General features: G+C 43.0%; 1 protein-coding gene across 1 annotated transcript in view; it reads left to right on the top strand.

Annotated features, from left to right (window-relative positions):
• The window catches only part of LOC126176809 (BMP and activin membrane-bound inhibitor homolog), a 305,176-nt gene extending 287,791 nt beyond the window's left edge, over window positions 1-17,385 (top strand). The window contains exon 4 of the mRNA XM_049923989.1: window positions 14,962-17,385. Coding sequence (XP_049779946.1) covers window positions 14,962-15,452 — 491 coding nt within the window. The 3' untranslated portion in view covers window positions 15,453-17,385. The remainder of the gene's footprint in view (window positions 1-14,961) is intronic.
• The last annotated feature ends 4,913 nt before the right edge of the window (window positions 17,386-22,298 follow it).

Here is a 22,298-nt window from a genome sequence, read left to right as displayed (position 1 = left end):
AATAAAAACTAAACGAGCAGCGATAGAAATACACCGTTTGTTGCAATATGCTTGGGACAACAGTACATTTTCAGGCGGACAAACTTTCGAAATTACAGTAGTTACAATTTTCAACAACAGATGGCGCTGCAAGTGATGTGAGAGATATAGAAGACAACGCAGTCTGTGGGTGCACCATTCTGTACGTCGTCTTTCTGCTGTAAGCGTGTGCTGTTCACAACGTGCAAGTGTGCTGTAGACAACATGGCTTATTCCTTAGAACAGAGGATTTTTCTGGTGTTGGAATTCCACCGCTTAGAACACAGTGTTGTTGCAACAAGACGAAGTTTTCAACGGAGGTTTAATGTAACCAAAGGAACGAAAAGCGATACAATAAAGGATCTGTTTGAAAAATTTCAACGGACTGGGAACGTGACGGATGAACGTGCCGGAAAGGTAGGGCGACCGCGTACGGCAACCACGGAGGGCAACGCGCAGCTAGTGCAGCAGGTGATCCGACAGCGGCCTCAGGTTTCCGTTCGCCGTGTTGCAGCTGCAGTCCAAATGACACCAACGTCCACGTATCGTCTCACGCGCCAGAGTTTACACGTCTATCCGTACAAAATTCAAACGCGGCAACCCCTCAGCGCCGCTACCATTGCCGCTCGAGAGACATTCGCTAACGATATAGTGCACAGTATTGATGACGGCGATATGCATGTGGGCAGCATTTGGTTTACTGACGAAACTTATTTTTACCTGGACGGCTTCGTCAATAAACAGAACTGGCGCATATGGGGAACCAAAAAGTCCCATGTTGCAGTTCCATCGTCCCTGCATCCTCAAAAAGTACTGGTCTGGGCCGCCATTTCTTCCAAAGGAATCATTGGCCCATTTTTCAGATCCGAAACGATTACTGCATCACGCTTTCTGGACATTCTTCGTGAATCTGTGGCGGTACAAACTGCCTTAGACGCCACTGTGAACACCTCGTGGTTTATGCAAGATGGTGCCCGCCCACATCGCACGGCCGACGTATTTTATTTCCTGAATGAATATTTCGATGATCGTGTGATTGCTTTGGGCTATCCGAAACATACAGGAGGCGGCGTGGATTGGCCTCCCTATTCGCCAGACATGAACCCCTGTGACTTCTTTCTGTGGGGACACTTGAAAGACCAGGTGTACCGCCAGAATCCAGAAACAATTGAACAGCTGAAGCAATACATCTCATCTGCATGTGAAGCCATTCCGCCAGACACGTTGTCAAAGGTTTCGGGTAATTTCATTCAGAGACTACGCCATATTATTGCTACGCATGGTGGATATGTGGAAAATATCGTACTATAGAGTTTCCCAGACCGCAGCGCCATCTGTTGTTGAAAATTGTAACGACTGTAATTTCGAAAGGTTGTCCGCCTGAAAATGTACTGTTGTCTCAAGCATATTGCAACAAACGGTGTATTTCTATCGCTGCTCGTTTAGTTTTTATTGCCGTTTCAAATATACCGGTCATTTTTGAAACACCCTGTAGTTTCTAACGGACAGCGTAGTAATTACTAGCTGTATCCGGCCACGCTATACTGGGCTCCATCTGCTTAGATGGAAATGAAAGATAAGAAAAGCACGTGTTTCTAATATTTACGGGTATTGGAAATATATGTCCTAATCTCGTTCTCTCCCCTGGCTCTGGCAATTTCCCCCACCAGCTTTCTTTGTCCATCTCCCCTCCCTGTCCATCACCTCCCACTTCTCCTCCTTCTCTCTCTGTCCATCTTCTCCTCCCCCCTTTCTCTGTCCCATGTTCTCCCCCTTCCTCTCTCTCTCTCTCTCTCTCTCTCTCTCTCTCTCTCTCTCTCTCTCTCTCTCCATCTCCTCCTGCCCCCCCAATCTCTGTCCTTCTCCTCCACCCCGTTTTCTACGAGATTAGAGATTAGATTAGATTAGTTTCTCGTTCCATAGATCCGTGCTGAGGAGGTCTTCGTGAATGTGGAACTTGTCAATTTTTTTTAAGCTGAAATAACAGTACTAATAGTATGAATATATACAATACATCATTTGTTTCTATTAAAAAATTCGTCAGTGGAGTAGAAGGAGTTGGCCACTAGAAAGTCTTTCACGCTCCTTTTAAACTGATCTTTATTTGTAAAGAAATTTTTTATGTTTGTTGGCAAATTATTGAAGATGAGTGTTCCTGAGTAGTGGACCCCTTTTTGAACTAAAGTAAGTGCTTTCAAGTCCTTGTGCAGATCATTTTTGTTCCTGATATTGTATGTATGAACTGAGCTGTTTGTTGAAAAAAGAGATATATTATTTAGGGCAAATTTCATTAAGGAGTAAATATACTGAGAGGCAGTAGTTAGTATACCCAGTTCTTTGAAGAAGTTTCTACAGGACGTCCGTGAATTTACTCCAGAAATAATACGCATTACACGCTTTTGGACTCTGAAAACTTTTGTTTGACTTGAAGAGTTAACCCAAAATATTATACCATATGACATTATGGAATGAAAGTAGGCAAAGTATGCAAGCTTTTTCATTTTTATGTCGCCTATGTCTGCTAACACTCGAATTGCAAATACAGATTTGTTAAGGCGTTTCTGCACTTCTGTGGTGTGCTCCTCCCAACTGAATTTATTATCAAGTTGTAATCGCAGGAATTTAAGACTGTCAACCTCTTCTATCTGCTCTTCTTAATACTTTATGCATATGCTGGGAGGAAACCTCTTACAGGTTCTGAATTGCATATAGTGAGTCTTTTCGAAGTTTAATGTCAGTGAGTTGGCTTTAAACCATTTATTAATATCAATGAAAATATCATTAGCAGATCTTTCTAGAACTACACTCGACATACTATTTATTGCAATACTTGTGTCGTCTGCAAACAAAACGGACTCTGATTCTGGCAGTGTAACTGTTGAGGGTAATTTCTGAAAGTAAGTTTGTAACGGTAACACTGACCACCTTAAACGGCAATCGATGCTAGCGTTAAACCTCTGCGAGGAATTTTTGAGAAAGTTGTGACCGTGAGATAACCTAATGGGAACAGAACAATCAAACTGGGATTAGTTTCCGAAACACTCCAGTGTCAGGAATAGACGTTCTCCCAACATAAAAGCAAGTTGTAACATTACATATTACTGTCGGTCGCCAGCCTAATTAGGCATCCTTGTGTCAAGCAATATCATAAAGCAGAAGGCAGTGCTAAGGCTAACCTAACCTTCCTTGACATACACACAATAAACTCTTTCTTTATATCTGTTCACTCTACAACACAGCAACCTAACTTCCAGAAAAATGTACTACTAACTTGGAAGTCAGACAAACAAATGGCCAATGAGATAGCAAACAGTAACATATGCCTCTCAACAACACGTACCTTAAACGAACTAGACGCAACAGTTTACAAAATCAGTCACCAACACACATGAAACTAGTAGCAATACTAAACAGGGAAGAGCATTAAATGATTATGATTTAAATTAGATGGTCTGTTAATGATCATATTCTGTAACATCATTGATTAGTACAGGGTCTCTATGACCGTGCATTAACCAACTTATATTAGAATAGCTAACACAGTAAATATCTCTTTCTTAAACTCGGACGGAAGCCATTAAACAGAATGCAAATCTAACTACACTGGTTCTGAAGGAGCCTTTGCATTGCTTCACTAACGTAACTAGCCTAGTACATGAGGGCCCTTAAACTTTCATGATTTTAAGAATCGTGTTCATTAACAAGACTACACAAGTATGTATGAGAAATGGTAAGTATCCTCATCAAAAATTATTGATTAAGTAAAGCACAACAAACTATAACTCTTTAAATAACAAAAGTGCTTTGATAAGCAGTCTTTTAACCTACTCAAAACATAGTTTGCTATGCAAATGTCAACACAAGATTAAATTTAACTCAAATACTTACTCATGGATTGAACACTTATAAACTTTGGAATACTGATCAAAGTGCATAAATGCAGCAATTAATAATATTTTTCACTTCGCCCCAATTTTACTATTTTCAGGCAACTTTTCAAGTAAGGCAAATTATTTAAGGAAATGACTGCACATTGATTTAAAAATGCACTGGAAGTGGAGTATTTCTCAAACTATAAAACTGAACTTTAAACACTATAGCGCCACACATTAGAAAAAAATTACAACTATTTTTACAGCTCCCCAATAAATCTTTCCTAGAAAAAAATCATAACTATTTTTACAGCTGCCCAATAAATATTTCCATATTAAATTACGACACTCGGAATTAAATTCACTAGGATAGGATTCCTGTCCAGATTTGTAATCTGGGATAGTCACTGGTGTATGATAGAGTTTTTAGCAACACCACGATTATTATTAAAATCAACCACATTTCACAATTACCTGGTCCATTTACAGAGCGCCAGTTGTAAACAGTTTAGTGGAAATCGGGTGGTACTGGTGCGTAATTTGCAGTGGCTGTCAACATGGCGGCGATGCAGTCATGGCAGTACTGTTGGCGTCGCCCAGTACAAATCTTCTTGGCGTCGGAATTATATTTTTATAGGGCCAAAAACCATGCCGTGATAATATGTCACCAAATGCAGCATCCGAGGCCCATAAACACTGCTCTTAAGCTCCCCTGGCCTCAAACCTCCAAGAATATAAGCCACAATGATCCGCCCCTGCTAGCGAGATGTTAACCACAGCATCGCTCAACCCAGACTCCTTACCCGTGACGAAGCACGTCTTGCCACTTGCGCGCCAACCACAGCTCTTCCACTGTGCCAGGTCACTTCCGTATCTACGGGGCTTCCCCACTCCTTTTACATTCAAACCTAGGTTCCGTAACTATGTACCAAGTCAATTACAGCACATTATATAACAATCATTCCAGTAGTTATTTAAATCCACAAGCACACATTAAACAACATCGTTCAAAAAGTTCACATAACTGAAATACACTCCTGGAAATTGAAATAAGAACACCGTGAATTCATTGTCCCAGGAAGGGGAAACTTTATTGACACATTCCTGGGGTCAGATACATCACATGATCACACTGACAGAACCACAGGCACATAGACACAGGCAACAGAGCATGCACAATGTCGGCACTAGTACAGTGTATATCCACCTTTCGCAGCAATGCAGGCTGCTATTCTCCCATGGAGACGATCGTAGAGATGCTGGATGTAGTCCTGTGGAACGGCTTGCCATGCCATTTCCACCTGGCGCCTCAGTTGGACCAGCGTTCGTGCTGGACGTGCAGACCGCGTGAGACGACGCTTCATCCAGTCCCAAACATGCTCAATGGGGGACAGATCCGGAGATCTTGCTGGCCAGGGTAGTTGACTTACACCTTCTAGAGCACGTTGGGTGGCACGGGATACATGCGGACGTGCATTGTCGTGTTGGAACAGCAAGTTCCCTTGCCGGTCTAGGAATGGTAGAACGATGGGTTCGATGACGGTTTGGATGTACCGCGCACTATTCAGTGTCCCCTCGACGATCACCAGTGGTGTACAGCCAGTGTAGGAGATCGCTCCCCACACCATGATGCCGGGTGTTGGCCCTGTGTGCCTCGGTCGTATGCAGTCCTGATTGTGGCGCTCACCTGCACGGCGCCAAACACGCATACGACCATCATTGGCACCAAGGCAGAAGCGACTCTCATCGCTGAAGACGACACGTCTCCATTCGTCCCTCCATTCACGCCTGTCGCGACACCACTGGAGGCGGGCTGCACGATGTTGGGGCGTGAGCGGAAGACGGCCTAACGGTGTGCGGGACCGTAGCCCAGCTTCATGGAGACGGTTGGGAATGGTTCTCGCCGATACCCCAGGAGCAACAGTGTCCCTAATTTGCTGGGAAGTGGCGGTGCGGTCCCCTACGGCACTGCGTAGGATCCTACGGTCTTGGCGTGCATCCGTGCGTCGCTGCGGTTCGGTCCCAGGTCGACGGGCACGTGCACCTTCCGCCGACCACTGGCGACAACATCGATGTACTGTGGAGACCTCACGCCCCACGTGTTGAGCAATTCGGCGGTACGTCCACCCGGCCTCCCGCATGCCCACTATACGCCCTCGCTCAAAGTCCGTCAACTGCACATACGGTTCACGTCCACGCTGTCGCGGCATGCTACCAGTGTTAAAGACTGCGATGGAGCTCCGTATGCCACGGCAAACTGGCTGACACTGACGGCGGCGGTGCACAAATGCTGCGCAGCTAGCGCCATTCGACGGCCAACACCGCGGTTCCTGGTGTGTCCGCTGTGCCGTGCGTGTGATCATTGCTTGTACAGCCCTCTCGCAGTGTCCGGAGCAAGTATGGTGGGTCTGACACACCGGTGTCAATGTGTTCTTTTTTCCATTTCCAGGAGTGTATGTGTACATAGTCAAAGAATTTCCGTGACAGATATAACACTCTACATAAGCAACACTACAAACTGACATAGAAATATCAATATGGGTACAAAATGGTCAAAAATAGGCGTTACGAGTTCCGTTTTCATTTTTCTCCACGGCACTGCCACGATCGCAGTTCCGCTCGTGCCTTTTGGTCCAAGCAGAACGAAATGACACCATTGCGAGCTTGCTCTGCGTTGTGTATCGGTCGTAGTGATTGTTTATAGTGGCATAGTTGATCGAAAATCCTGCCGCGCGCGAACTGAGATCTGTGGTTTCTTTTCTGAATGCTAAGAACGTTAAACCATCGACAAATCTGCGTGGTTTACGGAGAAAATACATTGAGTGCTTCAGTGGTGAGTCAGACAATATTAGGAAGGGCGTGATCAAGTAAATGACGAAGAACGAAGTGGATGTCTATCTGTAGTTTCTGATAAACTGTTTACTGCAGTCGAAGAAATGATTAAGAAAAACCTTAGGTGTACGATTAAAGTTATAGCTCGTAAACTTCCACAGATTTCATGGATAGTAATTTATAAGATTGTTACTAAAAAAAGTGGGTTTTCATAAACATTGCGCACATTGGGTGCCTAAACTTATTAGTGAGAAATACAAGCAACAACGGATGAGCAATGCACTTGATTTTTTTGACACGCTACAGTGACGATGGCGACAAATTTTTATCGTAGATAATCACGGGGGATGAAACTTGAGTTGGTTATGACGACCCTAAAACGAAACGGCAATCGATGTAATGGAGGTACACTTCGTCCCCAGGAAAGGTTAAACCCAAGCAACTCCTGACATCCCGAAAACTCATGTGTACAATGTTTTGGGAGAGACAAGGCACTTTACTGACCAACTTTTTTACCACGAGATGAAACAATGAATAAGGATGTTTAATACGAGACGCTTAAGAAATTGCCCCGCGCAATAAAGAAAAAGTGCAGAGGAAAGCTCTCAAAAGGTGTGGGTTTCATTCACGAAAATGCCCGAACACACACTGCGAAAGTGACCAGAGCTTTGGCTGGTACTCTTTTGGACATCCTCCGTTCAGTCCCGACCTCGGTTTTCATCTCTGTCGGCATCGGAAGTCATCTCTTGGTGGCATGCGCTTCAGTAGCGATGAAGAGGTAAAAGAACGTGTTACCTCATGGTTGGCAATACGGGTGGCAACATTCTATGACGAAGGAATGCATAGAGTTACACCACACTATGAGAAATGCCCGAAAAGTTACGGGGTCTATGTTTAAAAGTAGTGTTAAGTGTTACAGATTTTTGTGAAATAAATTGCTTTCTTTATCTGCATTCGATTCCTTTTTTATTACAATCGGAACTTACTTTCCGAATTTCCCTTGTATGTCCACTTCCTCCGATCCCTCTGTCCGGCCGGCCAGAGTGGCCGAGCGGTTCTAGGCGCTACAGTCTGGAACCGCGGCACCGCTACGGTCGCACGTTCGAATCCTGCCTCGGTCATGGATGTGTGTCATGTCCTTAGGTTAGGTAGGTTTAAGTAGTTCTAAGTTCTAGGGGACTGATGGCCTCAGCAGTTAAGTCCCATAGTGCTCACAGCCATTTGAACCATTTTGAACCCTCTGTCCGTCTCCTCTCCCCCCCCCCCCTTTCTCTGACATTGACCCTTGTTTATTGTTATTGCAAAGTCAGATTCTGTATTAGCATTCTAATCATAAATCAATTATCCACAAATACATCTTTCCTGTTTGCCAACAAAGTTTCACTAAAAAGGCTCTGAGCACTATGGGACTCAACTGCTGAGGTCATTAGTCCCCTAGAACTTAGAACTAGTTAAACCTAACTAACCTAAGGACATCACAAACATTCATGCCCGAGGCAGGATTCGAACCTGCGACCGTAGCGGTCTTGCGGTTCCAGACTGCAGCGCCTTTAACCGCACGGCCACTTCGGCCGGCTCACTAAAAAGTATAAAGTCTAAAGTCTATATGTGTCTAAATGTTTAGCAACATGAAAAACTCTGAAGTAAATCGGAAAGGTATATTTTGACATTTTTGGTAAGAATGTTTTCCCTTAATATAACATATATATTTTTATATTATCTGTATTAAAAATATACATACATTATAGTATGTTACCTAAAAACACTGCCGTATTAGAATTCTACGTTATGTCAAAATCACAAAGCAGTCGGTCAGGAACTTTCAGAGACTAACGATTCTGAGCAAATCAACATTTACATTTTATAACGTTTCCTCTTTTGTTACATATGTATTACACATATATGCCGGCCGGAGTGGCCGTGCGGTTCTAGGCGCTACAGTCTGGAGCCGAGCGACATCTACGGTCGCAGGTTCGAATCCTACCTCGGGCAGGATTTAATTAGTTCTAAGTTCTAGGCGACTGATGACCTCAGAAGCTAAGTCGCATAGTGCTCAGAGCCACTTGAGCCACTACACATATATCAGGCAGCGTTCCTGAAAACACGTGAGTATTCGAATGCAATGTTGCTGTTAAAATTTCAAAGCAATCCGCGAAGAACTTCCAGAGATGTGAGATTTTGAAGAAACTAACATCTGTGTTTCTAAATATATAGAAACTGTGAATGCTCCTAATCGCAAATATCCGAAAATTATATGTAATATAATTTACAAAAAAAATCTCAAAAAGTTACATGTATATCATATGTTAAAGAAATAGGTACCTAAATCATGCCTCTTTTAGAATGCAAGGTTGTATCAAAATTTCAAAGCACGCGGTCAAGAACTTTCGCAGATTAACGATTTTGAACAAATTAACATTTTTATGTATACAGATTGCACTGGCCACATTCGTAGCCGAATGGAATTTCAGAGGTGTCATGCGACATCTGCACAGAAATAATGACGAAGAAGGAAAAAAGAGGTTAGTGCCGCCTCCTTCCCTGCGGAAGGACGCAGGTTCGATTCCCGTCGGATTTTTTTCTGAGACAGGGAGGTCTGTATGGGGCCCACTCAGCCTCTGTGAGGCCAGTGAGGAGCTGCTTGAATAACGAAGCATTGGCGTCATCGGGATTCACCTGGTGGCAGTAATGGCTGCAGGGATTGGCAACATGCTGACCACATGCCCCACCATCATCGAGCGCCCCCTCGTACTACCTTGGAGGCAGTAGGAGACTGATACCTGAGAGGTGTTTACTGTTTATTGCACTGTGCCTTTCAGATAGTGCAAAGCGCTGGTGTCACACATTCTGGCAACAGTGGTACTCCAGCGACGGAGACGGAACACGTAACTGAATGTAGACCTGCCCATAATTCCTACATCTACGGCAACACCTATATACAGGGTGATTCAAAAAGAATACCACAACTTTAAAAATGTGTGTTTAATGAAAGAAACATAATATAACCTTCTGTTATACATCATTACAAAGAGTATTTAAAAAGGTTTTTTTTTCATTCAAAAACAAGTTCAGAGATGTTCAATATGGCCCCCTCCAGACACTCGAGCAATATCAACCCGATACTCCAACTCGTTCCACACTCTCTGTAGCATATCAGGCGTAACAGTTTGGATAGCTGCTGTTATTTCTCGTTTCAAATCATCAATGGTGGCTGGGAGAGGTGGCCGAAACACCATATCCTTAACATACCCCCATAAGAAAAAATCGCAGGGGGTAAGATCAGGGCTTCTTGGAGGCCAGTGATGAAGTGCTCTGTCACGGGCTGCCTGGCGGCCGATCCATCGCCTCGGGTAGTTGACGTTCAGGTAGTTACGGACAGATAAGTGCCAATGTGGTGGCGCTCCATCCTGCTGAAATATGAATTGTTGTGCTTCTTGTTCGATTTTCCTGGGCTGCGAAAAAATGCTTGCTGGATGCGTGCTACATTTTCATCACTCGTTCTCGGCCGTCCAGACCTTTTCCCTTTGCACAAACACCCATTCTCTGTAAACTGTTTATACCAACGTTTAATACACCACCTATCAGGAGGTTTAACACCATACTTCGTTCGAAATGCACGCTGAACAACTGTCGTCGATTCACTTCTGCCGTACTCAATAACACAAAAAGCTTTCTGTTGAGCGGTCGCCATCTTAGCATCAACTGACGCTGACGCCTAGTCAACAGCGCCTCAAGCGAACAAATGTACAACTAAATGAAACTTTATAGCTCCCTTAATTCGCCGACAGATAGTGCTTAGCTCTGCCTTTTGTCGTTGCAGAGTTTTAAATTCCTGAAGTTGTCGTATTCTTTTTGAATCACCCTGTATTATAGGCCATTCCTGAAATTCGATTTACGATGTGTTCGGTTGGTGCATAAGTTAGTAGCATTTTTGCATAAGTTTAACAAACACAAGAAACGCACATAACAAGGACTTTAGTCTTCAATAATGTATTCTCCTTCAGTATTTACAACAGTCTGCCAACGCCGGGCTATTTTTCCGATTCCTTAACTGCAGAAATCACGTGGTTTTTAGGCAAATAACTCAGCAATGTTCGGAGCTCATTTTTATCCGTAAAGGAAGTTTTCTGAAGGTTGTTCTATAGAGAGCGGAAAAGGTAAAAATCTGAGGACGCACTGTTTGCAAAAATCGAAGAATATTTGAAAGATGATCTCTTGCTGTATCAGCTTGCAGCATTTTTGTGTGCTGTTTTCAAATATTTTATTATGCAACAGACAAGAGATATTCCTAGCTTGCATACGAAATTGTCAGAAAGTTTTTAATCTGAGCGAAGTCCTCTGATTTTTGTTCATTTAATAGTTTTTCTTGATAACTTAAATATGTACGCTTCTGTATCCACTCCTTCAGACAAATTTATTTTTTTTTCTCGTATATTTATTTCTCTTCGCGATTTTTCTTCGATAATAATAATAATGCAACAACGATGGTGACAGCTCTGATTTTTAAGCACTGCACCGCAAACTTGCACTTGCTTGCCTCAAGACGCGACTGTAGTCGAAATAGTTCTGCAAAATACGAAACAGCAGTCTCTGTGTAGTTAAGAAGTGCCAGGCACTGCAGAGACTACAGCCGTGAAGAAATACAAGAAATGTATCCGCAACTATTAATATGAAACACCATCGGCTGTATATGGGCATGGCAACAAGGAAAATTTGCGCCAGACCGGAAGTCGAGCCCAGATTTCCCACTTTACGTAAGCGGTCACCTTAACAGCTTCGGCCATCCGAGCACGAATCACCCAGACCAAAACTTCCATATGTCATCCGTGTGTCGCAACCTGCACTCGTACATTACGTACATTTCCGTCCAGGAAGCACGTATTTATTGAGAGTCAAGGACCCGATAGTTGCGAATACATACGAAACAGCAGTGCTGGTGTTATGAATAAGTAAAGTGCATTGTCCCTTCAGACACGCACGCATGCATGAATATGTCCTTCCTGGACACGAATGTATGTAACATACTAGTACAGTTTGTGACGCATAGACGACGAAATACGGAAGTTTGAGTCTGGCCGTGATTCGTGCATGGATAGCCGAAGCGGTTACCGCTATCTCTCATGTAAAGTGGGAAAGCTGGGTTGAGTGTGGTCCGGCACAAATTTTCACTGCCGCCACTCCAATATACAGCCGATTGTGGTGCATATTTGCAATTGCAAATACATTTCCTATACTTCTGCAAGTATTTGCTGGAACTTCCTGAAATTAACTTGCCCAAGCGACTTCCAAAAGTAAACTCAGGCAAGTTTTTGTTCTAATGTAAACACCTTAGCAACTGCGGAACGTACTTGCTAGTGGACGCACCCCTTTAGAACTATTGGCTTCGACATTAAATGGTCGTCCTTTATCTGAGTCGTTTTATTGTAACAATATTGGCGCTATACGATTTATGATTGGTCAGTATTTCACACAACTGTTTGGCCAGTAGAGTAGAGTATCGGCGTCACTATCAGTGTTACATTGTGCTCATGCAGGAAGGCTTATCATACTCAGTATTTCTGCAGACATGTACTCGTTTCCGAAGTTTAATGTAGTGCCCGTATAAATTTTTATGGTTGCTGCTAATGTCCGCATATTTTCTTTTTGGGAATTAAGATCTTTCGATTCTTCTTTTAATCAATAGTTTATATACGTACTTCTTAATTCAGTTACTGTATTACGTAATTTGTTATTTGTTTACTATCGATCTGTTATGTTAGTAAAGCCGAAAAAATCGATTTATATTGCTTAGAGTTAATATTTGGTCTGGATGTAAAAGTTTCTGAATATGTGGCTGCAACCATTAAGTGTTATTTTTTTGTTTTAAGTGGCTTGATTTTGCAGATGTATCATGGACTTATATGGAAGAAATTTTTGTTGGATAAAAACATTGAAATTGTTGATGAGAAGCGTTTGATCAGTTTTACCTGCCAGAGTAGCCGAGAGCGGTAATGCACTGCCTCCTGGACTCGAATCTGTCCGGCGGATTAACGACGAGGGCCGGCGTGCCGGCCAGCCTGGGTGTGGTTTTTAGGCAGTTTTCCTCATCCCGCTTGGTGAATACCGGGCTGGTCCCCACGTTCCGACCCAGTTTCATGCATCGCAGACATTTGAAACCCGTTCGAACTATTTCACGATTTACACTAGCTGCAGACAGCTGCGGTACACTGATTCCCTCCCTGGGGGTAAGGGGTGGCGGCACGAAGGGCATCTGACCACCCCTAAAACTAACCTTGCCAAATCCATTCTAATCAAGCCGACCCTGCGATCGCTGCAGGGTTCTGGCGTAAGCAAAAGAAAGAAAGCGTTTGATCAGTTTTCAGATTTAAAAAAATTTATAGCCACATATGAACCAAGCCGTAAATAATGATGCAGGTACATTGAATAGAGCAGTAGTGAGGAACAGTTTAGTGATTTAATTAAAATTGTGCAGTTCTTCTTCACAGTGCCAGCCCACAACACTTGTGCTGAGAGGTTGTTTTCCTTAATACGGGAACAGTGGACAAGGAGAGAAATAGACTGACACCTGAATCTGTAAATAGGATTGCAATGGTTAAATTTAAGTGTAGACTTTTGAGTTGCAAAAGCTTTTTTTAATATTTGTGTCAACAAAAGGCAGTTTTAAGAAAGATTTGGTTCAGTGCAAAATATACATAGGACTGGAGCTCTAAAGTAATGTAAATACACTACTGGCCATTAAAATTGCCACACCACGAAGCTGACGTGCTACAGACGCGAAATTTAACCGACAGGAAATAAATGCTGTGATATGCAAATGATTAGCTTTTGTGAGCATTCACACAAGGTTGGCGCCAGTGGCGACACCTACAACGCGCTGACATGAGGAAAGTTTCCATCCGATTTCTCATACACAAACAGCACTTGACCGGCGTTGCCTGGTGGAACGTTGTTGTGATGCCTCGTGTAAGGAGGAGAAATGTGTACCATCACGTTTCCGACTTTCATAAAGGTCAGATTGTAGCCTATCGCGATTGCGGTTTATCGTATTCCGACATTGCTGCTCGCGTTGGTCGAGATCCAATGACTGTTAGCAGAATATGGAATCGGTGGGTTCAGGAGGGTAATACGGAACGCCGTACTGGATCCCAATGGCCTGGTATCACTAGCAGTCGAGATGACAGGCATCTTATCCGCATGGCTGCCACGTCTCGATCCCTGAGTCAACAGATGGGGACGTTTGCGAGACAACAACCATCTGCACGAACAGTTCGACGACGTTTGCAGCAGCATGGACTATCAGCTCGGAGACCATGGCTGCGGTTACCCTTGACGCTGCATCACAAACAGGAGCGCCTGCAATGGTGTACTCAACGACGAACCTGGGTGCACGAGTGGCAAAACGTCATTTTTTCGGATAAATCTAGGTTCTGTTTGCAACATCATGATGGTCGCATCCGTGTTTGGCGACATCGCGGTGAACACACATTGGAAGCGTGTATTCGTCATCGCCATACTGGCGTATCACCCTGTGTGATGGTATGGGGTGACATTGGTTACACGTCTCGCTCACCTCTTGTTCGCAATGACGGCACTTTGAAAAGTGGACGTTACATTTCAGATGTGTTACGACCCGTGCCTCTACCCTTCATTCGATCCCTGCGAAACCCTACATTTCAGCAGGATAATGCACGACCGCATGTTACAGGTCCTGTACGGGCCTTTCTTGATACTGAAAATGTTCGACTGCTGCCGTGGCCAGCACATTATCCAGATCTCTCGCCAATTGAAAACGTCTTGTCAATGGTGGCCGAGTAAGTGGCTCGTCACAATACGCCAGTCACTACTCTTGATGAACTGTGGTATCGTGTTGAAGCTGCATGGGCTGCTGTACCTGTACACGCCATCCAAGCTCAGTTTGACTCAATGCCCAGGCGTATCAAGGCCGTTATTACGGCCAGAGGTGGCTGTTCTGGGTGCTGATTTCTCAGGATCAATGCACCCGAATTGCGTGAAAATGTAATCACATGTCAGTTCTAGTATAATATATTCGTCCAATGCATTTCTTCTTGGTGTAGCAATTTTAATGGCCAGTAGTGTACGTGGGATGTGTGTAATGGTTTTATTTTTTGTTTGTTTGCCATTTAATAAATTTAAAAGATTGAGAGCGTCCTCTTTCTTCATTCTAAAATACACAGTGTCCTCTTTCTTGCATTCCAAATTACGGTAAACAAACCCGCAGGTGGTGCGGCGAACGCGAGCGCGTCGGCGCGCGGCGCGGTCTCGCCCGAATCCACGGCGTACGCGAGCGGCGAGGTGTGGCTGAAGGCGGCGACCATCGCAGTGCCGGTGTGCGGCGTTGTCATCCTGGTGGCGCTGGTGGCGGCCGCGGTGCGCATCCTGCGCCGCGACGCCCGCGAGCTGGCCGCCGCCTCCGCCGCCTGCAAGGGGCCGCCGCTGGCGCGCTGCAAGGTGCCGCTGCTGCCCTCTGCCGCCGCCGCCGCGCACCACCACCATCACCACCACCACCACCACAACCACCACCAGGAGGCGGCCGAGCGCCGTCCCGACAAGAACGAGGCGAACGCGCGCCGCAACCGAGCCGCGGCGCACGCCAACCTGTTCCGGGGAGACGAGGCGAGCGGCGCGGGGCCCGCAGGGGAACCCCCGGCCAAGCTGTACCACAAGGCGGCCATCGCGTGGCGCGCCGACGGCTGCGCCTGCCCCGTCTAGCAGAGGAGGCCCTGCCGCCACGAATCCCATTTCAAAAGTGGACTCTTAAGAATTCAACAGCCCAATCTCCCTAGTGCGCTTACGATACTAAAAGCAGCCACCTCAACTTAACGTGTTCTGATTTCGTGCTGGTGAACCTTGAATCAGAATGGTCTAGGTGCCATAGTATCTTTCCAGCGCGTAGAGGATCCGGCATACGTTTGTGAACAAGTACGGGAACCTTCATTTACTTACTTCCGTGTACTGGCTATCGAATTAGAACATGGTCTGAGAAATTTGTAAATGACATCCTTGAGCAATCGAAAGATGTTGTAATTTCTTTTTCCTGGCCTATAGTTAGATTAGGCCTATTCCGTTCCTGATCTGTCTTGTGGCTGTAATTTAAAGCCAGGATGAGAACATCACAGACTAATTTTCCTCTCGGTTAAACTCGCTTTTCTGAGAAAGTAAATATCAACAGAGAAAACTGCCTTGGAAACACCAGAGTCCTTTCCTCCTTAGGTGTGTACTGGTGTCCCATCATCTTGTGATACCAGGGAACAGCACAGGCAACATCCCAATACCAACTGCAATTCCTCAATTACAGGGGAAGAAAACTCTTTTCTGTTTCATTTTGTGGTTCTGTTTCAGTTCTGTATTTTCTAGATGAGTCAAGTTACTGGAATTATGAGGTAATCTTGAAAATGTGGCTCAATTAACTAACTGAGAACATGGCAAACAGCAAAGTTTAAAATATTTTGCATACAACAGTGCTTTGTTTTATTTTCTTGCTGTCTGCATACAAACATCAGCTGGATACCTTACACTACTATTCTTTACTGCTTGTAAATGAGAACATTTACAAATCATACAAATGCAGTTCTATGTCTTCGATGTTGTGTTTTTGACTTTCCAAGTCCTGCAAGTTCGCATTAATTGCATTCATTTTAGTAAAAAGCTATATGTTTCATTTTACATTGAATTTTTCCAAGTAATAGAACATTTTGAAATGTGGCATCAATAGAGTATGTTAATGTAACCCAGCAGATGTAATTTTCCCTCCACACTTGGGGTACTGGCTGTCTTCCCCATGGACATCTTTCGTTTCTGGGCAAATATGACAATCTTGGTCATGAAATTCTTTTAACTGTACCTGTCCCATTTCTGTCCCATTAACAAGAACACGTATATATGTCTATTTTAACTGATGCTGTTTTTTACTGCTGATTGGAATCAGTGTGATAAAATCATTTGCAGTTTGTTATACCATTGGAAATTAGGATTATATATGGAACTGCAAATAACTACTATCCTACATTAATTGACCTTCTGACTCATCAACTGTCAATCCATCATGACCTATATATTCTCGACAATAACTTGACTCATTAAGTCATAGGTAGGATACCCAGTAAGACAGCAATGAAAATTCTTTTAAATGTCATTCTCTGTTCAAAAAGCTCTTTGTAGCTTGCACAGTACAAGATATATACTTTTTTAGTCAACACTGTAATATACATGTACAACATTTATTTAGGTACATTTATAACCGTTTTATACTGTGAATATATATCTATACACATTGTAATACTGTACATTAACAAATATTTAAAAGACTGTATAGGATAAAGGAAATGTATATAAAATAGTTTATCAGTTGGACTTCACTTGAAAGTTGATTTGTGTTTGGGTAGAAATGTTCCAGGACACAAACTCTGACTTTAGTGCATCACCTTCATGATTAGTGATTTGTGAGTAAGTGGCCCTAAGTTTTGTGGTCTTTCGTTATAGCACTGACTGAACAATGTCATTAATAGTGGGGCAATAGTAACTGTATCTGGAGATCACAAATAATGCTGTGATAAATAAATATGATTTTTACATTTTAGATGTAAATATATACATTTTTGTTACTATATATGTGTAAAAAGACAATAAAAGAAGTTAAATTTTCCTTATACATATTTTTCCTTGCCTCATATTTTACAATGTTACTGGGCACATCAAATTATCAGAAAATAAAATAATCAGTACACAGTTAATAACAGTTTTCATATAAAAATAATTTACATTATAAATAAGAATATTACACATAACTGATAGGCTACTCTAATCATATTACATACCATGTGGTGACAGCCAGTCACAAATGGTAAAATATGTGCAAAGTAAATTTCCCAAAAATAATACTTTCTTGCTGCCTCACTTTCTGATATATGTAGCTTACTGATCACATAATTGGAAACAAGCCAGCTGATATGACACAATTCCAGTTTAAAATTTAAGATGGAATATGTAACAATCCATCCATGATCAACTCAAAAAAGGTAATAAAAGTTTTTCTACAACTACTGATTCCTGATTGCAGTGCTATCAATCTCAGTGCAAGTTAATTACACAAAACATTCCTAAGGAAGATGAGAGTTGCTATAAAATTAAAGGAATAAAACACTGCTTAATTGAATTGTCCCATAAAAAAGAGAAAAAGAGATTGTATGTGAAGATTTGGTTTTGTTGAATCTAGGTATCATTTCAGAGCTGTAGTTATATTTTTATATGCTACAATGCCTGTAATATGTAAACTAGAATTGCACTTGGTATGTTCCCTGCCATATTTGATGAATGTTCAGAGGAGAACTTCATGTAATAGTTCTGATACTGATGGGTATGGATCAGAAATTACTGACTTGCTTGTCAGGAGTATATCTCCATCTTGATAGCTTCTTTCTTCTCTTGTGGATTCGTCTCCTGTGCAGTTTGGCCTGTGTTTGAGAGAAAAATTGTGTTTATCTATGTCCAACAAGCTACCAAATAACAGAAATCACTTTTTGAAGACATAACATCTATTCTTCAAATGGCTCTAAGCACTATGGGACCATCCATTCTTCCAACCTAGTGCTGTGTGCTATTCCATGAACTGCAGCATGTATTTGAGGCGAGTAATTGCCAAACCAGCAGGTGCCACAAATTGTCACCATATGCCAATGCCACTCCTTCTAGCAGGAATGCTGCTTCCATCACATGCATCAACATGCCCAAACAATAAAAATTTTATGCACACTATGCATATCCAAATTCACTAAACTTACTAATAAAAATTAACAGTATGTGTGGCAATCATCATTCATTGGTACAGTAAACATTGAGAACATATCATGTCAATGAAGTGATACGCCACACCTCATATCCCTCTCGATAAACAAATGATGTCATGCTAAACAATCAATATTTGTAACATACTGAAAATACTTTTTCTGCAACCTCTTTGTAGAATTACACATTAAATACTCATCCATTTATTTTTATCAGTTTCAGATAAATGAAACTTTTAATCCCAGACATAGCCCTAATTCATCTGTACTAAGTATTCATGCAGGTTAAGTTCATTGTAAGTTCTTTCCTTATTTGTCAAATTATGAATGCTGACATTCCATGTTAGCTTATTCTAATTGTGTAGTTTATGCATCAAATTCATTTAACGCTTGCTATACAAATGTCATTGAACACTTTGGTTACAATCAGTATTCATACCTTTATCAAACATGTAGGCATTTGGCATTACGTAGCACTGATTTCAGCATGCATCCATTGCATACCATTCCTATATTTTGATACATTTTTGCTTTTCTAGAATCATCTTGTTCAGATTGCAATCTCTTCTTTATGTTTTTCTGTGTTTGCAATTTAATATTTGGGTTTCTTTTCGTTAACCCAGACGTGTTTCAACACCTAAAAGTTATAACATGTGCATTTTGTTTCGTTTCTTTCGACTGCTCACCTGGAAATTAAATTTTGTGAACTTTTTTGTCATTCTGACTGTCCATCAACTCAAAAACTAAAACAACAGTACAAAACATATCCAGAAAACTAAACAAAACCTAAAAGAACGAAATGCAGCAATACTTTGGTCCTTATGAACAAGGCAGAATACATTAACAAAACATCATAATTCATAGAAGAGAACAACATCATTCATCAGTGATTGTACCATGAATAACCAAATAAACATACAGAAACTTACACACACACACACACACACACACACACACACACACTTCTTCACAGCAGAGACACAACAACAGTTCTCACATAACATTCAAAATTTACACGACACTAAAGATAAGACAAAACATGAACATTTGAGCAGCAGCAACAGAAGTGCCTGCCCAAATCATGTTTTATGGAAAATACATGTAAATTAAAGGTGAGGGTGAAATAATTGCAAGAAAAAAAAAACTCTGTGGAAACAGTGTGCACAGTAGCAGTAGAAAGATATATTCACCATGAGATACAATATACTGTGGAGACCTCACGCCCCACGTGTTGAGCAATTCGGCGGTACGTCCACCCGGCCTCCCGCATGCCCACTATACGCCCTCGCTCAAAGTCCGTCAACTGCACATACGATTCACGTCCACGCTGTCGCGGCATGCTACCAGTGTTAAAGACTGCGATGGAGCTCCGTATGCCACGGCAAACTGGCTGACACTGACGGCGGCGGTGCACAAATGCTGCGCAGCTAGCGCCATTCGACGGCCAACACCGCGGTTCCTGGTGTGTCCGCTGTGCCGTGCGTGTGATCATTGTTTGTACAGCCCTCTCGCTGTGTCCGGAGCAAGTATGGTGGGTCTGACACACCGGTGTCAATGTGTTCTTTTTTCCATTTCCAGGAGTGTAGTATGGAAAATGTAAGTGTAGTGCTTTACTACGGATGGGATCTGGAATGTACAATAACACAACCAGTACCCCAACAATCATACACTTTATTATAACAACGGTGGTGCAACAGAGCTATATCTGCAATGGTGCCAGTGAGAATGCATGATCTGAAGAGGGCAGGTGGGGAGCCATGAAAGTGAGCACAACCTTCATCAGAGAAGTGGAAAGTTAGACCCACTGCAGTATCTTAAAAATTCTCTTGAAGTGAAAGGTGATAGAGACATACGCGATCTGGCAGTCTGAATGCTACCCTTCAGGGGGATGGTCATTGTTGATAAATGTTGTTATGGTCTTCAGGAAGAAAATTGTGATCATCGAGGTGCTACTCAAAAGCCAGGGATGTGTCACCAGGAGGGATCGAACCATCTAAGAGATTGTGGAGGTTGGTTAGAAAGGGTCATTGTCAAGTAAAGGTTCTTGCAGAGTCCATGCCAGCTTAAGGCGATTGACAGATGTTGTCATAAGTTTACCATGTAGCAGTACATCATAGGTATGGTTGTCCCATCAAAGTACTCTAAGGGGGCCCGTGTTTGGGGGTTGCAAAGCTGGTCGGATTGCGTCAACATGTGACATCATAAACTTGCATTATTTTAAAGCCTTGTGGCGCAATACCTGAAGTGCAGAGCAAGAAAGAAGGGGAGTTAAGTGGAGGTTGACGATGTGGTGTTTTTCTCACAAAAACCAGTTTGTTCATGTTGGATGGCATAGTCAATCGTTGCTGGAACACAGCAGGTGAGGAGAGCTCTTCGACATACAAAATTTCAGTGACTGTAGCTCCACGATCACGTTTGGGGCTCGTACGCACTCTCAAGAGTACCCATGGAGCCGAGAGCGCACCGTGCCTCATGACAGCTGTCTTTAAGGTGTGATGCCACCAGTCAATGATCCCATTGCTCTGAGGATGATACGCTGTAATTCTAAATCCATGAATGCCACTCATGCTGCACAACTCGAGGAAAAGGGTTGATTCCAAATGCTGGCCTTGGTCGGTCGTTATGATTATGGGACAACTGTAGCCTGAAATCCAACTGACAATAAAGGCTTTGCCAGTGTATTCAGCCGTAATGTCCTTAGCAGTATAACTTCCATCCATCAACTGAAGAAGTCAGTCACTGACAGAATGTAACGACAGCCATCAGAGATGGGCAGCAGACCCACGAGACTGGCAATACACACGTTGAACGTCCTTTTGGGATTTAAGAGTGATCTAGGGGTGGTTGTGTATGGCCTGATACCTCGCTCCTTTGGCGTGGAACACATACATGAATTCAGAGCTTACAGTCGTCCTTCATGTTAGGCCATAGCAAAGAGCCTGTTACCAGGCATGTAGGTAGACATATACAGGCAGGTGAAAGTTATGTAACTGGTCAAAGATGATGTGACATTTGAGGAGCAAGGCGGCATTTCCATTTTTGCGAGACATCACAGAGGATCAGATGAGTCTTACATGAATGGGCCGAAGTTCGATGTCGAGGTTCATGGAGGAGTCGTGAAGAAGAGCCTGTAACTGCTGGTCTTGCCACTGCACTTCCACAAACTGGTCATAGTCAGAGTGGGATCACATGTTATTGATGGATGCCATGAAGTTTCCCATGCCTTTCATATGATGGACGTAGATGGTACAATGTAATGTAAGTGCCAACATTTTTATGAGCAGATGTCGTTGGAGGGGTTTCAGATAGTCTGTGAATGGTGAGTGATCCAAGCAAATAATCAGAGAACGGCCCTTCATGTCTTGGTGGAAGTAACGTACTGCTTCATAAACTGCTAATAGCTATGCATCACATACTGACTACTTACACTGCAAAGGTAAGAGCTTGCGAGAGGAAAAGAAAAGAGTGGTTCTTGAAAGTCTACCACTTCCTGTTGCAGAATCGCATCCATAGTGTAAGAGACCGTCTTCAATACATTCAAAAGTGGATTGCATCTCTGACATGAGTTTACATCTGCGGGTAATGTTCTCGTCGATGAGAGCTTGAGTTGATGGCATCATTTTCGTGTTGCAGACGGATGTTCCTCAAGTGTGAGTCCAAAGAGAGCTGCTGTAGTCTCTAAATGTGATCGGTGGTGTGAAGGCAGTCCTGAAGGCACCAGTAGCCATCAGGCATTTTGGGATGTGGCGGAAGCTGTTGTGTAAAGTGGACAGCT

Source organism: Schistocerca cancellata, chromosome 3, assembly GCF_023864275.1.
Source record: "Schistocerca cancellata isolate TAMUIC-IGC-003103 chromosome 3, iqSchCanc2.1, whole genome shotgun sequence".
NCBI classification, from domain to species: domain Eukaryota; kingdom Metazoa; phylum Arthropoda; class Insecta; order Orthoptera; family Acrididae; genus Schistocerca; species Schistocerca cancellata.
This window is presented reverse-complemented; position numbering and strand designations above follow the sequence as displayed.